Source organism: Astyanax mexicanus, chromosome 13 (assembly GCF_023375975.1).
Source record: "Astyanax mexicanus isolate ESR-SI-001 chromosome 13, AstMex3_surface, whole genome shotgun sequence".
NCBI classification, from domain to species: Eukaryota; Metazoa; Chordata; class Actinopteri; order Characiformes; family Acestrorhamphidae; genus Astyanax; species Astyanax mexicanus.
The window spans coordinates 43,560,462-43,577,454 of NC_064420.1; the positions used below are offsets into that span (position 1 = coordinate 43,560,462).

Here is a 16,993-nt window from a genome sequence, read left to right on the forward strand (position 1 = left end):
TCCTGAGCAGAGAGGTGAAAGAACCCATACGCTCTTCTCATTTTTCACTGATATGGCACTTCTAAAGTGAACTTGCAGCTTGGTCTATTTTTAGCTGCACTATTGAACTGTAAGGGCTAGAAACATCAATATATCAATATCAAAAAGATACTGTTACTGGAGTCAGCACATATATATGCTCACATAGACATACACACATTCATATATATATACACACATGTATGTTTAGGTCACATTTTAAGCCATGGAGTGATGCTTGGGCCAGAATAAAGCAGCTATATTTTTTATATAGCTATAACATTTATATAAAATATATATATAATTGTATCATCTGTACAATTAAAACATTGGTTATCTGGTGACAAATCCACCTATAAAGGGTAATAAATACAGCACAAATTAGGCAGAAAGTCAGTTCTTGAGGTTACAGTGCAAAATCATAATCATCTCAGACACATTGGGCCGAATTTTAATCTCCAAAACCTCAGGCAGGTCTTTCTAAGTGTTCCTGGTATGTGGTGGCCAGTACCTACCAAACGTGCCTAAAGAAAAGGCAACCAGTGAACTGGTGACATGGTCATGGGTGTTCTATGAATAAAAGAATGAAGTTACACTTATATAGCACCTTTCTAGACACCCAGGTATCCTTTACATTAATCTTCCACACTCAGTCATTTACTAGTGCATCTCAAAAAAATAGTATATCTTTAAAAATTTACTTTATTTCTGTAATTCAGTTCAAAATGCGAAACTCATATATTATATAGATGTATTACACACAGAGTGATCTATTTTAGAAGTTTATTTCTTTTATTGTTGATGATTATGGCTTACAGCCAATGAAAACCCCAAAATCAGTGTCTCAGATTAAGAATTAAATAAAATTAGAATATGAAGACCAATTAGTACTTTTTGCAGTGTGGGCAGTGTAACAAATCGTGCTGGAAAAGGAAATCCGCATCTCCATAAAAGTTGTCAGCAGAGGGAAGCACAGTTAGACAAAGTAAAGCTAAGAGAATATAATATATGTGTGTGTATATATATATATATATATATATATATATATATATATATATATATATATTGCATATATATATATATATATTAGATTCTCTAGATTCTATAATAATAATCTCTAAGAGAAGTGAAGTGAAGCTAAGAGAATCTAAGAGAGCTAAGAGCTAAGAGAATCTAATATATGTGTGTATATATATATATATATATATATATATATATATATATATATATATATATATATATATATACACATATATTAGATTATCTTAGCTTCACTTCACTTCTCTTAGAGATTATTATTATAGAATCTAGAGAATCTAATATATATATTGGCTTTGTTTGATAACACGTTTTTTAATTTAATACATAATTCCATATGTTTAACTTCATAGTTTTTATGTCTTCTATATTAATGTAGAAAAATATAGTCTTGGCTTATGACCAGTCTGGGCAAACAACCCCATAATTTTTTACATAATTTTTAAATATTATGGACTGAAACAGTTAACAGCAAAGTAATAACTGTGGGATTTTAGCTGAACATTTCTGTGGTGTTATTTATTCACCACTAGATGGCAGACATAGGCCGAAAGACGCCAAGTCACAATACACTTTGTGGACGCCTGCTAATTTATTATTTTAAGGGTATTAAAACGAGTTTATCCTGGTTTTGTTGGAGTAACTGTCTTTACTGCCCAGATAAGATGTTTTACCATATTATAATTTACTACTTTACCACTGTATAACTGGTAACTAGTCAGAAAAGGCTTGGTTCTCTTGATCTTGTTGGTTATTGCAATCCAATTTCACGGCAATGCTCCACAATCTAGTAAAAAGGCTACCCTGTACAGTAGAGACAGTTACTCCAACAAAAGCAGGATAAAATCCCTTAAATATAAATACCCTTAAATTTGAATAGGCCCTTAAAACAGTGAATAGACAGGTGTCCCAATACTTTTGTCCTTGTATGACTTGTGCCCTCATTTCTGAAAACACAGACAGAGCCCCGCCCACAATGCAAAGTGCACTGATTTGCTAGACAGCTCATTTGCATATTTCAGCCTGCTGTAGGCTGGTGTTGCTATAAGCATCAGCTGCACCCAAGTGGATCAAACAGCAGGAGGTTCATATTCACTATATGTCCTAATGTTTGTAGCCACCCTGTGCAATAAATGCATTCAGCTACTAGGTTTCTCCCATTGCTCACACAGATGTGCAAACGCACACACATGCACAGCATATGTGCGGTCCCTGTAGATAAGAAATATTCAAAGTAATGAAGTACAAATACTTGGTTACTTTACTTAAGCAGAAATTGTACTTTACTGGAGTCATTATTTTTCTTTCTTGTTTTTCTTTTACTTCTATTTAATTTCAGCTTGTTTTAATTCCAGTTTGTCAGAAAAATCCATACCAAGATAAATCTCTCCGTCCAGATAGAGTGAATCTCATTGTGATTGGATGTAGAGAAGTAGAGAAGTATAAACATATACCATTCCGACACCCTATTGGTTTATACTGTGATCCATCACACCTGCACAAGTCCCACCCACACTCCGGCAAGAACATAGCAGACGTATGTAGCCTAGTATGAGGATGATCCGCTTCTTTAATATACAGTATTTATATTCTACTAAAATATATTATTTTACAATCAGCATATATGCAGCTGAAACAGGGAACAGCCATAGTGCATCACACATTTGTCAGAAGAAACAATAAATGAGCAGGAGTCCAAATACTTCTGTACATATGGTGTCATTTAGCTTGTGCATGTCTGGCCACACCAACAAGACACAACACAGTTCAGTGATTCTGTACACCAGCATGCTCCAAAACATAGATACTGTCCACAGGCAGGAGTTACACATACTGTGTTCAGAGATCAACCTCCGTACGCAAAGCAAACACAGCCCTATTTACATGGCGGGGCCTGGAGCCTGACACACACACACAAACACACACACACACACACACACAAACACTGTGTACAGTGGAAATTGGCAGAATCCTCAAAACAGCCACTATAACACAAAGCAGACAGGAGAAATCAGACAGGGTTTTGAAGAATAGTTTGGACTGTTTGTCCGATGACTCCACTTGTTGTTTTACTCTCGCTCTCTTTTTAGTCTATAAGCGATCTGGATTTTATCATTTGTGTCTCAATACTTCTAACAAATTTTCTTTCCTGGAAAGAGGCTGGGAATTAATCAGAACCTGGCCTGTTGGAGAAACACTTAACCATTTTTATTTTTAAACCTTACTCCATGATTAATCCCATAGCATTTACTCGCTTACACTGCAATCTTTTTTAATCCCAGTAGCTTTGTGAAGTTTAATTGACTTTTACTCCACTGCAGTAAATACAAATCACCCTTTGCACTTCCCCTACTGGACAGCTGTACACATTTTTTTGACAACCTGAAAGCGAAAATGTATTGTGATTATATATATTGCGATACCGTGAGCAAGGTTTTATATTGTGATTTGTTACCCTCTTTTCACAGTGGCCATACAATGCAATTTTTCCTCTTTTGTGGTTTCCTCTGTTCAGTTTAGAATATTTTTTTTAAAACACACTGTACACTAGTAGTTAATGGCTCATGTGAAAGTAGATACGTGGGCCCCAAAAATGGACCCATTGGTTCTCACTATTTTGTAAATTACATAACCTCTTATTGATTATATATTTTTTGATATTTTTTCCAAAAACCTGAATATCGACTATTGTTTTTCCACACAAGGCCATAAGACAGTTCAACTCCTCTCAGCACAGCAAACTAAAGACTCTGTGACACTTTTTCATTCCAGCTACTCTGATCACTCAATTGATCTGATCACTCAACTCTCTGAGATGCCCTAGTTATAATATTTTTATAGTTTTACCATATTCTGCACTAATAGTTTTTTTTTTGTTCACTATTTACATCTTTACAAATTTTCACAGCTAAATTATTATATAACTGCTATATAATAAATAAAACTATATAATACTTGCAGTGTATTAGTACACTTGTCTGTATAGCTGACATCATTCATCTTTTCAATATGCACAGCAACGTGTGTTCATTGTTGTTTTACTGTGTTTAACTGCACTACCTCCATTAAACACACATAATAACAAAGACTGTACTTATTTACGTTTATACTTATTATTATTATTATTCATATTTTTATTGTATTTTTGTACCTGTATCATATTATGTCTCACAAATTGTTATATCTTTAAAGTACATATATCACTTGATATTTAACTAATTCTACTTTCACAGATGCACTATAAACTTGTCCATTACATTTAAACAAAAAATGTATAGAATGCAAAATCCATCAAATCCTCACGGCAATATTTCATTCCAAAGTTTAGTTGAAAGCCTTCCCTGGACAGTACAGACAGTTATTCTGCCATATTGTGACTAAGATGATAAAATATGTTTTAATTTTAAATATGTTTAAATGAAAGTTGTGAATAGAAATTGTGGCAGAATCATATTAGAAAAAAAACTTTACTTGTTATTCAGTCGGAACACAACACTTCCATTTAGCACTAATCTTAAACTTATCAATACTGGGTTTATGATATCTGATACAGACTTGCAAAACATGAAATTGCAATAAATTGATATATCAATATTTCCTGACGCATAATATTTGGTACTCTTTTATTAGTCTTTTTTCTATCTGTTTCCTATTACATGTAACATGTTATTGTGTAAGTGGGTAAAGCTGTGCACCAATTGTATGTGAAGTTCATTAAGTTGCTTGTGCAAGCAGGATCTCACTGTTTAACATACAGTACATACAAATCTTTCTCTTAGGAATCTTCATCTTCTTTCCTAGTATCAGCCATTACCCAACACTGACGTGTCATAGATCATCTTTTTTTTTTTCTTTTTTTTTCACACTTTAAATACTTCTCTGTCACGCATCTCTACAGGCTAAGGTGTGTAAGAATGCCCCTGTGGTCATCTCTTTCACAATGAGAATAAAGGAGTTGCCCTCCTCTCTCGTATTCCTGTGATCTTTTAGAGGGAAAGCTCTGAAGATGAGTTGTTGGTGCACAGTGATCCCCCTCACTTTATTTTCTCTACTCTGGATTATCGTTTAAATGTAAAGCTATGTCTTCCGTACAGCCCAGTGAGGATCATTCTGAACTGACTATCCTCTGATCCAAAATATCTTTCTCATGTCTAGAGACTTTGTCCCAGTTTAAGTCGGAAATTGCAGGCTTACCCAGTTCAGATTTACTCGTATTTTGCTGTCAACTTGTAGCAACTTGACACAAAAGTGACAGGAAAAATAGGGAAAGCTTGGAAAAGCCTGACATTTTCTATAGAGTGCTGCATTCTATAATATACCTTAAAAAATGAATATTTACTTTTTGTTCCTTTTTTTATGTTCCTGTTATCTTTATATTAACAACACGAATAGCAATGAAGTTATAAAACAACATATAATGTCATGATATAAATATAATCAGATATTACACTAGTATCATGTCCCATGACTTTTGCCATATCTCATTTATGGAAGCTAAAGTGATGGACAATCACCACTAATTAATATTATTTATTGCACATTTTATTATTATTATTATTATTATTTTTTATTATTATTATTATTATTATTATTATTATTATTATTATTATTATTATTATTATTCAGTATTAATATATTGTTTTGAATGATCTTTTATTTATATGGTGCTATATTTTTAAACAATTTTTATTACATTTATTTTTTATTCGCTGACTTAGAGAGGACGCTAAACTGCATTTCACTGTTTTATCATTGGTCTTAACATTGTTTTTTCAGCAACAATAAACTATTCTATTTAATAATTATTAAAGACATATAAAAACAATTTAGGGACACATATGGATTTAAGTAGTAAACAGTAAAAAAAAGTATTTGTCCTCCACCTCCTGATGATCTGAGATGGTTCAGCACCTCCAGAAACTCCTTCCTTCAAGACGCTCAGAAAACTATTCCAGGTGACTCTCCCTCATAAAGACACTGAGATTAAAATTAAAATACCAAGAGTGTGCAGATCTGTCCTCAAAGATAAATGTGCTACTTATAGAAAAATCTAAAGTATAAAACATATTCTGGTTTGTTTAACACTTTTTGTTTACAGAATACATCCGCATGTTTCTGTATAATTTTATATAGTCTTCAATATTAGATTAACAATGTAACAAATTATTTAAAAAATAAAGAAACCACACTAAAGGAGAAAAGGTGTGTCAAAACTTTTGACTAGTACTGCAGAAGCCTTTATCACTCCTGTTAAAAAGTTGATCAAGAGCTAAGGTTTGATTTAAGAGCTAGGGTATGATTTTTGAATGGCCACCTTGTCATGAGCTGCATTTTTAGCAGTTACTGCATTTCATTCAGTAGTGTCAAGTATGGAAATACAAATACTTTGTTTCTTTACAAATTTATCAACATTAACATTTTAGTATAACATTATAGTCATTATGGCTTAGAGAAATGTGTTTTGAGAAATCGGGTAGTGGTAGCTTTTGTGCTTAATGCCGTTTTTACATTCTTACATTACTTTTACTTTTATACTTTAAGTAGTTTTGAAACCAGTACTTTTACACTTCTACTTAAAAAGTAAAAAGCCATAGTTTCTACACTTCTACCTACAGAGTAATGAATGTGAATACACATTTAACACTGCAAGGAATCAAGTTAGCGTTTTAGACACAGCCTTTGACCACAAGGAGAGATTTATAGTAAATTTAATTATAATTTAAGGTAAATTTTATATACACAAAACAAAACTCACTAAAAACAGATATCCCTATCCCAAAAATGTTTTTATTCAGACCTATATAAGTATATACACTTATTGACTACTGTTGACAAATTATATGAATCCCTTTTATTTTTTATGTTTGCTTAGGTTTCTTTGTTTTTGTTATTTTTTTGCTTTTGTTTTTTTGTATTGATTTTTTTTTTGTATTTGTTTCTTCTGTGCTTTAGAAAATATGTTCAGAAGACAGACATAATCTACCAGCTTCTTCTGATTGGCTGCATGGGCATGTGGGAGGAGCTTAACTAATTGACTCATAGAGAGAGAGTTAGTTACCTGATTACAGCACTCATCATTATCACCTGCTTCACTGTAGAGTAACAAACGCTGGAAGTTCAACACTGGTATGTTTGCTGTGTTTCTGTCCTATTCTACTGGCAGTATCTTTATATAGTTAGATGTGTGTGTGGTGTAGCAGAAATGGACACACTTGTGAAAAAAAACTATAAAACTATATTTAAATTATGCTATTTTGGAACCACTAATTTTAACTTAATTACTACATATTTGTAATTAAATTTATATAAATTTGCAAAAAATATATACTGAGTATATTAGTCATATGTATTTTTGCCACCGTTTAAGTATATTTGTGTGAGCTGTCCAACTGAACATTTAAAAACATATTAAAAAAGTGATTAAAATATAGTTTTAAAATCACATTAATTTTGATTAGTGTATATGAACTAGTAAAGTTTATCATCACTTTACTTCATTTAATTTGTTTTAATTTAATTAATGTTTTGATAGCAAATTTCCCTGAAGTTCAGTTTTAAGAAATATTTTTGCAGAAATATCAAAATATAGACTTTTAGGACACGTTTAGTAAGAATATACACTGGTGAAAAACAATATACTTATTTGTACTTAAAACATATTAAGAAATGTCTAAGTATGCTGTAAATATACTAACAGATTTATGTACTTACTTATTAAACTTACTTTATTTTTAAAATATATTAAAAGTACCAAACGAAGTGTACAAGAAGTGTGCTACTTAAAGAGACAGAAACAAGAAGCATATTTGTTCTCTAATTTAAATAGATCATATACATTTAACATCAATTCTTAGTACATTCTTAATATACTCTGTGTATAATAGTGATACAGTTGTTATTCTCATTAAATGTATTATAATTTTACTGTAAATATATTTCAAATATGGGGTTACAAACATGAAGTAGTATGTTTAAATATTACTTAAGTATATTTACAATAGTTCCATTTTGGTACAGTTAAGTGCACTTAGCACAATTTACGTAAGACTTATGTACTATTGTTTTAAATACAATTAAAGTATAATAATAAGTACAAAAAAAGTTATTCCATTTTAGCCCTTTTTAAATATACTGATTAATAATGTGGCTACTAGGGGTGTGCCATATCGTATCGTAGGCGATAATATCGCCAAAAACATTTGAATATCGTGAATGATATTATACCCTGAAATATCGTGACATATCACCCACCACTAATAATCACATTAGGGTATTACTTTTTGCCGTTTTTAGCAAAATAAAAAAATCACACTGTTCTCAATTACCATTATATATCTACTAGAGACAGATTATATCTGTCCAGTATCATTTATTTGACTTTAATCCTGAATATATGGAGATATTTGGAGTGCATTACTAGTATCATGACATTCTGAATTATTGACTTATAATATCTCAGCTAGCCATATCATATTGCATGCAATAATACAATTCTAAATTTTTTTTTTCTAATTTAGTGTTTCTTCATATTGCCAAAAGTATCGTTATCATGATAATACCGTGAAATAGCGTGATATTATTTTAGAGCCATATCGCCCACCCCTAGTGGCTACAAGAACACTTTAGTGCACTAGAGCATAATAATAAATATACTTTCTTTAATCTACTATTTTCACTAGGGTTGTTAGCATTAAAATTACAGATTAAAAGATGAATCTTTTAATCTTTTACAGGTTAAAAGGGGTGTCCACAAACATGTTTTTAGTGTAGTGCTGTGCAGCAGTCAGCCTGTAGATGGCCTCCAGGCTCTGGTCCAGCTCTCTCAGAGAGATAGAGAGAGAGAGAGAGAGAGAGAGAGAGAGAGAGAGAGAGAGAGAGAGAGAGATAACTGCACACTGCAAAATCACAACCAGAGGATATTGCTCTCTCTCTGTGTCTTGGTTGGTGTGTGTGTTTGAATCCGTGTGTGTAAGAGTGTCCTGCGGAGAAAACACACACACACACACACACACACGCACATTGTGAGTGTGTGTGGAACAGGAGAGGCATGAACGCTGCTGAGCTGCTTGGTGAGTACTGTTGCTGCTGCTACTACTGTAGCTATTTACCCTTGATACATGTGTAGCAGCTCACTCTCTGTTATTGCTGTAGCATTGTAGCTGTGTGTGTGTGTGTGTGTTCTCGTGCCTGGTTTGCAGTAGGCTATACAGCGTGTGTTATTGGTGAGCAGCCCAGGGCAGCACTGTCAGAAACCCTAGCCAATCCTCTCACATTTCACTTATTGCATGTTGTTAACAAAGGCACAGCAGCTCTAAACTAAACACAGGGAAGCTAGTTACAGCAGAAAACACTGGACATAGCACAGGGCATGCTTTCTGAGGGCACACACTGCTGCATATCATCTCTCAGGATGGTCCACTTCATGTGGAGGCATCTGGGTTTTGCAGGACACTGCAGTGTCCACTGGTTTCCAGAGGTTTAAAGCTGAAGTAAGCTGTGTGTATATAGTAAGAGGTACAGTATAGAGGATGAAAGATAGATGCTTTGGGCTACTATAACACTGGCTTCAGTTGTAGCTAGAGTTTGGAGCATGAGGATAGCATAGCTAGGCTAGTATAGTTTGTAGCATCCAGTTCATTAAAACTTTAAAAAATCTAAAATATAATATTAAGCCTAAAACAAATGTTATTTTCAATGCATATGTCTTAAAGTGTGTGTGTATATATATATATATATATATATATATATATATATATATATATATATATATATATATATATATATATATATATATACAGACCACAAGCCTCTAAGCCTCCTCCCCAAGTTAACCTATAGACTCTTTTTTTTTATGTTCTGGCTGAAGTCCTCTTATAACCTAATGTTAGATAGTTAGTTAGTTAATGCAAGGCTGCTTTGCTTTGTTGATGCTCTAACAAGCTGATAATGTGATTAAATCAATCAATCAATCAATGCTACAGCTGTTGTGTAGCTAGTTTAGCTTTACAGAGCTTTTTGTCTGTGTAAAGTCCTCCAAGTTATGCACGTGTGTTTTGGCGTAGGCTTTCTGTCCATGGTTGCCTGTGTTGTGGTGCTGTGTAATTTGAGCTCTAAGGCGTGTGTGTATGTATGCGTGTGTGGGTGTGTGTGTGTATGTGTTCACCAAGATAGTTAAGTTACACTGAACTGAGTAAGTTATAGTAAGTTATATAGGTAATGGGAAGGAATGCTGTTTTAAAAGAATATTTCAATTACAAATTAAATGTGCACAGTTTCATGCTTATCCCAAGTGAGTAGACTGTACAGAGCCTTTTAGCTTTTTTTTAGTGTCCAAAGTTTGCTTCTGTACTCACTGAGTAATGCTAAGAGGCTAATGTCATTGAACTTCTGGCTGTGTCCCAATTGAGTACTAATTACTAATACCAGCTTGTTTTTGTCTATATGTAAGAAAGTAGAATATAAATTAAATATTTAAGTGACAAATGAAATGTGCACTGTTTCCCCCGGTTGATTACCAAGAGCATTTTTAGTGTCCAAAGTTTGCTTCTTTACTAATGCTAAGAGGCTAATGTAATCGAATTGTATGTAACTGAATCATTGTATGTGGCTTTGGCTGTGTCCCAATAGTGTACTAATTACTAATACCAGCTTGTTTTTGGGTATATGTAAGAAAGTAGAATATAAAGGAAATATTTATGTGACAAATTAAATGTGCAGTTTTTTTTACCTGGTTGACTACCTAGAACCTTTTTAATGTCCAAAGTTTGCTTCTGTACGAATTAATAATGCTAAGAGTAAGAGTAAGAGAAAGCAAATGTAATTGAATTCTATGTAACTAGATTATTTCATGTGACTTTGGCTGTGTCTCAATTGTGTCCTAATTACTTATACTAACTTGTATTTTGAGTATATGAGAAAGTAGAATATAAAGGAAATATGTACGTGACAAATTGTGCTCAAAAATGTGCACAGCTTGCTTCTTTACTTTTGGTGTGATGCTAATGCTAATAAAAGGCTAATGTAATTTACATCTTTGTAACTTGAATGATTGTGTATGACTGGCTGTGTTCCAATTGTGCTCTAATTACTAGTACTAACTTGTTTTTGCAAATATTTAAGAAAGTAGAATATAAAGGAAATATTTAAAAGACAAATTAAATGTGCACAGCTTGCTTTTGTACATTTGGAGTGATGCTAATGCTAATAAGAGGCTAATGTCATTGAACTCTATGTAACTGAATGAGTGCTATTTACTAATACTAACTAGTGTTTCAGTAGCTTAACCTATGTATTGTTTAAAAAAAAATTAAGTAACTAATTAAATGTGCACAGTTTCATGTTTATTATAAACACTTGGCTGGCTAGAGCATTTCAATGTCCAAAGTTTGCTTCAATACTTTTAAAGTGATGCTAGTGCTATTAGGAGGCTAATGTAATTGAACTCAATGTAAATGAATGATTGTATGTGACTTTGGCTGTGTCCCAATTGTGTGCTAATTACTAATACTAACTAGTGTTTGAGTATAATGTGTGTATTATTTAAAGACATATTTAAGTGACGAATTAAGCACAGTATACTAGCTAGAGTATTTTAGTCCAGATAAACTTTTTTGGAACCAAATGATTTTAGGTGACTTTGGTTGTGTCCCAATTGTGTGCTGATTACTAATTCTAACTAGTGTTTATATAACGCAATCTATGTATTATTTAAAAAAAAATATTTAAGTAATAAATTAAATCTGCACTGTTTCATGCTTATTCCAAACACATGCAACTTTCTAGAGCATTTCAGTGTCCAAAGTTTGCTTCTATAGTTTTAAAGTGATGCTAGTGCTAATAGAAGGCTAATGTAATTGAATTCTATGTAACTGAATGATTGTATGTGACTTTTTAGCTGTGTTCCAACTGCGTGCTAATTACTAATACTAACTAGTGTTTGAGTAGAGTTGACTAGAGTATTTAGTGTCCAGAGTTTGCTTCTGTTCTTACTGAGTAATGCTAAGATGCTAATGTAATAAAACTCTTTGTAACCAAACGATTTTAGCTGACTTTGGTTGCGTCCCGATTGCGTGCTAATTGCTAATTACTAATCCTAACTAGTGTTTGAATGAAGTATGTATTATTTCAAGGAATATTTAAGTCACAAATTTCAGGCTCGTTCCAAATACAGGCGACTGACTAGAGCATTTCAGTTTCCAAAGTTTGCTTCTGTACTTTTGGAGGGATGCTAGTGCTAATAAGAGGCTACTGTAATACTGTAAAACTAGTTTAAGAGTAAATGTAAGTATATACTGTGTAAAGAAAATATGTGACAAATTAAATGTGAACAGTTTCACCCTCATCCCAAACACAGTCAATTGGCTAGAGTTATTTTTTTTGTGTCCAAAGTTTGCTTCTATACTTACTGAATAACGCTAAGATGCTAATGTAATACAACTCTTTGTAACCAAATTATTGTAGGTGACTTTGGGTACTTCCCAATTGCATAGTCACATAATGAAATATATATGTCCTGTCTGTCTGGGAAAATCTGCTCTGTAGTGAATCCAAGGCTTAAGTCAGTTTCAAGATAAGAAGTCAAACTATTCCTGCTTATAAGTTTCAGTGACACAGAGGGCCTTGTTTCCATGCTGGCTCCAGATCCTTCATGCTCTGAGGGGAGAATCTCAGTGCTTTTGAGATGCACTGATACATACTCCGGTCTTTGGATGTCAAAGCAGCTGCAAGTGATCTGTGTCCTTGTGCTGACTGTGTGTAATTCACTGGTGTGTTAAAGCTAGGGGAGCTTTACCCCCTCCTGATGCTTCACTGTAGCCTTGTGAAGGCACTGACTGGCAGTGTTTACTCATAACACGCACCATGTGCTGCTGTTCTCCTGTGCAGATCTAATCATGTGTTCTTGTGCTGTTTCTCGTTGTCGTTTTGTTTGTACGAACAGGTTCGGACTGGGCAGAGATGCAGATGTCTTGGTGCTCGTCAAGATCCTGTTACTGAAAGTCGGCCTAAGTGGGTGCTGTGGACCACTCAGTCGCACCCAGTGTGTGTGGTTCAGAGAAATTGCTGGTACCATTAGCCCTCCACACTGGTTTAAATGCGGGGCCTGGCTGAGGAGAGCAGCACTGCATCACCAGGGAGAAGACACACAGGTAACGTGACCTGTTATCTCACTATTGCTTTAATGACCTGCTTTGATTTTCAGGTTTCTGAAAATCTAATTTGGACCTATTGCAATAATTGTTATGGAGTAATTATACAATTTAAGTTTATGAGTATAATTTTAAGTAAATTTGGCTGACCTCAATATCACTTATTATGTTTACTTTACAAAAATATCATATTAATATTATTGAACTGGGGTGCTGAATTTGTTTAAAAACAGTGTGTGTCTTTTTTTATTTAGGCTAATTAAAAATTGATTAATTTCAGTGGCATTAATTTGTCTTGATCGATAAATCTGGTGTAAAAATGGATTTGGGGTGTAGGGAAACATAAATACAAACTTAAAAGTACAAACTAAAGATGGGGGCATAGCGTTGCCCACACTAAGAAATGCATTTTAAAAGAATGACTTTTGCAATCTCTTCCCCTATCCTAAATATTCAATCATGCTCATCAGTCGCCTTATATTATTAAACTATCTGTGCACTTTTAAAGTTCTCAGTGCCTCATTTTAAACATCAGGACCCTTATAATTCTATAAATGAAGTGTGGGGGTACTTTGAGCGTGTTAGTGGTGTAAAAATCAGAGATTTCTTTGCATGGTTAAATCTATGCCCCTATCACTAGCATTGTAAGGCCGTTGGGAGCATTACCTAAAAGTGCTGTATTTTTGAATGCTGGGGGTGACTGGAGATGGTCTGTTTCACAAAAGTTTGTACTTGTTACCATGTTTCACTACAACCCAAGTCCATTTCACACCATAGTTCGCCTTTAACATTACGACAATAACATATGTTGCAATTATTTTGATATATTTGGCCAATATATCATCCAAAAAATGGTTTATCATGGCAGTTGTCCTTCTAATATGACTGTCATTTTTCTACATTTTTTTACAAATTCTTAATTATTACTACATTTATTCCCATTTAAGTATTTACGTTTACTTGCCAAAAGTCATGAGACAAGAACTATTATTTTGTCCCATGACTTTTGCCCCAGGATATTTGTGTGGTATTCTAGCCGGATGCTGCCAGTCCCAATCATAAATCATTGTCACTTACTGCGCTGTCCACTGTGTGTTGTAATGCCTTCTATGATGTATTCCTGTTATGCACGTAACTCTTTCCATTAAGAAATGTTAAATATCTGCACTTCAGAACTTCAGAAAACTGAATGTCTTGTCCATTTACACCCACTATCAGGCCTCCTTCTAACTCCTGTAATTTATGTTGCCTTGCTATGAGCAAACTGGCCAGTGTTTAACCTCAGTCACAAGATAACACCTCACAACTTGTACGTGAGTGTGCTTCACTTTATGCCTAGTTTGCAGAGTGCCCATGACTTTTGGCATGTCACCCATAACACTGACCGCACGACCATGGTAATTTAATCCAGTATGTGACTAATTGTATAATTACGTAATTAAAAGGAACGTTCTGAGTCGCAATCTATTTTAAGACTATATCCAATCTTTTTTTAACTTTGTGCTCTGTTTACCTCACAGCCATAGAGATTTTATTACTGACAGCACGGAAGGTATCTGCCTTTAACGTAAACCAGGTGTTTACAGCCATTGTCGTAGAGCACTCTGTGTGCTGCATGCTTTTAGTGTTTAGTGTGTTTCCTCTGCTCCCACGATGCCGGATTCAGCTTATCAACTAATTAACAAGCCCTTCCTGAGTTTTAATGGATGAGTTATAGGAAAACACAAGGCTGTGCAGGTCTCCTGGAGTATAGGCACGCATACTGGCACAAAGATGGAGGGGCAGGAGGGGAGATGATGTTCTTAATTAATAATATTTATTATAAACAGGGCTGAATTAAAGGTGATAGGGACTGTTTTTAAAGGTCTTCTTCTGCTAAAATCCACTTTTTCTTGTTTTTTTATGGAATACTATAGGTCTCTGCATGTTAAACTGTTTCTCAGCTTCCATTGTCTGCTGTAGATAGTAAAAGAAAATCCTCAGAAATACGAGTTGATCAGAGTATGTCTGGTTGATTCCGTGTTTTAGCAAGACCTTAAAGCGTGTGCCACTTGCGTCAGATTTTATGATATAGCTCGGACTCTGGGGCTTTAATGTGTTAAAACAGCACAAGAACCGAATCACCAAGTCATGAGATAAGAGTTTAGTAGCGTTAGTTTAGCTAAAAGAAATGTTATCACTGCCCGGGGGGCTGCGAGGCTGCTAGACGCTGAGCAATGCTGAGTGTCTGACATTAATCGAAGTTTAGGGGGTAATTTTACCTAGCACTCAGTGCTCTATCTTTATAACTGAGGCTGTATTCCTGAAAACATTTTTTCCTTTAAGTTTTAGAACTGTAAAATTGACTTTGAGGGGGAGGAAGGTAGGCATTCTCTGCTGCAGTGCTGTTAGCCAATCAGAGGCGATATATTTGCATGTATGAATATTCAGGAGCAAGAGACAAAATCTGTCTTTCTTCAGAGACCACCAATTCAGTAATCTAAAGCAGGGCTAAATAGAAACACCTGAGCACTTTTTTCCCACTAAAAATGGCTCAAATGGTATTCATTCATACTAGAGATTACAACTAGACATTTTAAAATGAATAAGAAAATAATGGCGTTAAGCATACATTTTTTGTCATTAATGTAACTGAACCTCATATGTTGTTCTATGTCAAGAAGTATTATCTGTAAAAATATAGAACTTTCATATCTACTCTTTCTTGCAGGATGTCTTGGGTCAGTGGCTTTTTAGTGGCCAGAGCAGACGACCACAAAACGGCGTGGGGCGAGCGCAATGGCCGCAAGTGGCGGCGCAAGAGGGGTTCGACGCTCTGGAGCACACGCTACATGAGCTGCCTGCGGGACCCAGAGGGTGCCGACGGACCCTCCCAAGCCGTCCAGACCCACCCGCATGGGGGGACCGGGGCCGGAGGCAGCAACTTCAGCACCCGCTGCGTGTGGCAGGAGGACCACTATGTAGGCTCCAGGGCAGTTGACCTGGCCTTCGAGGATGCGGAGTCCAAGCGGATGAAGGAGGACGAGGAAGATGGTGAAGGAGAAGAGGAGGAGAAGAGAGGTTTGGCAGCTAGAGCTATTTTAGGGTGCCTGCGGCGACTGGCCCACGTTTTCCAGTCTAAACAGTTCCGCTCGGCCAAGCTGGAGCGGCTCTATCAGCGCTATTTCTTCAGACTGAACCAAAGCTCTTTGACCATGCTGATGGGGGTGCTGGTGCTCGTGTGTGGGGTCATGCTGGCCTTTCACTGTGTCCACGGCCACCCGGACGTGGCCTACGCCTCGGTGCTCTCTGTGGCCATGGCTCTGTTCCTGGTCTTGATGGTGGTGTGCAACCGCAACGGCTTCCACCAGGACTACATGTGGATGGTGAGTTACCTGGTGATGGCCGTGCTGGTGGTGGTGCAGGTGTTCGGGGTGCTCATGGTGAGCCCCCGCAGTGCCTCTGAAGGAGTCTGGTGGTCCATCTTCTTTGTCTACATCATCTACACGCTGCTGCCGGTGCGCATGAGGTCGGCAGTGCTGAGCGGAATCGTGCTTTCTACCATCCACCTCGTCACGGCCTGGAGGCTCAACCTGGAGGACCAATTCCTGTGGAAGCAGGTAAGAAAAAGTTTTTTCTTTATACAATCAAATCAGAATAATATGAATATTTGTTTAGCTCCAATGACCATATAAAGAGCTGTTTTTGTGTGTTGTGCTGCTACATGTGGATCAAATTAAGACAGCAGTGCTGCTGGAGTTTTTAAACAACTCTGTGTAACTCTTGGATTGAGAATAGTCCACCAACCAGAG

At 35.4% G+C, this 16,993-nt stretch overlaps 1 protein-coding gene across 2 annotated transcripts in view; it reads left to right on the plus strand.

Annotated features, from left to right (window-relative positions):
* The first annotated feature begins 7,137 nt into the window (after window positions 1–7,137).
* The window catches only part of adcy6b (adenylate cyclase 6b), an 86,439-nt gene continuing 76,583 nt past the window's right edge, over window positions 7,138–16,993 (plus strand). Inside the window, exons 1-3 of one of the 2 annotated variants that reach the window (XM_022676867.2) lie at window positions 7,138–7,182; window positions 12,995–13,202; window positions 15,913–16,801. In XM_022676867.2, coding sequence (XP_022532588.2) covers window positions 15,914–16,801 — 888 coding nt within the window. In that variant the 5' untranslated portion in view covers window positions 7,138–7,182; window positions 12,995–13,202; window position 15,913. Of the gene's footprint in view, window positions 7,183–9,027; window positions 9,126–12,994; window positions 13,203–15,912; window positions 16,802–16,993 lie in introns of those variants that run through there. The other variant, XM_022676866.2, reaches the window with a different exon arrangement.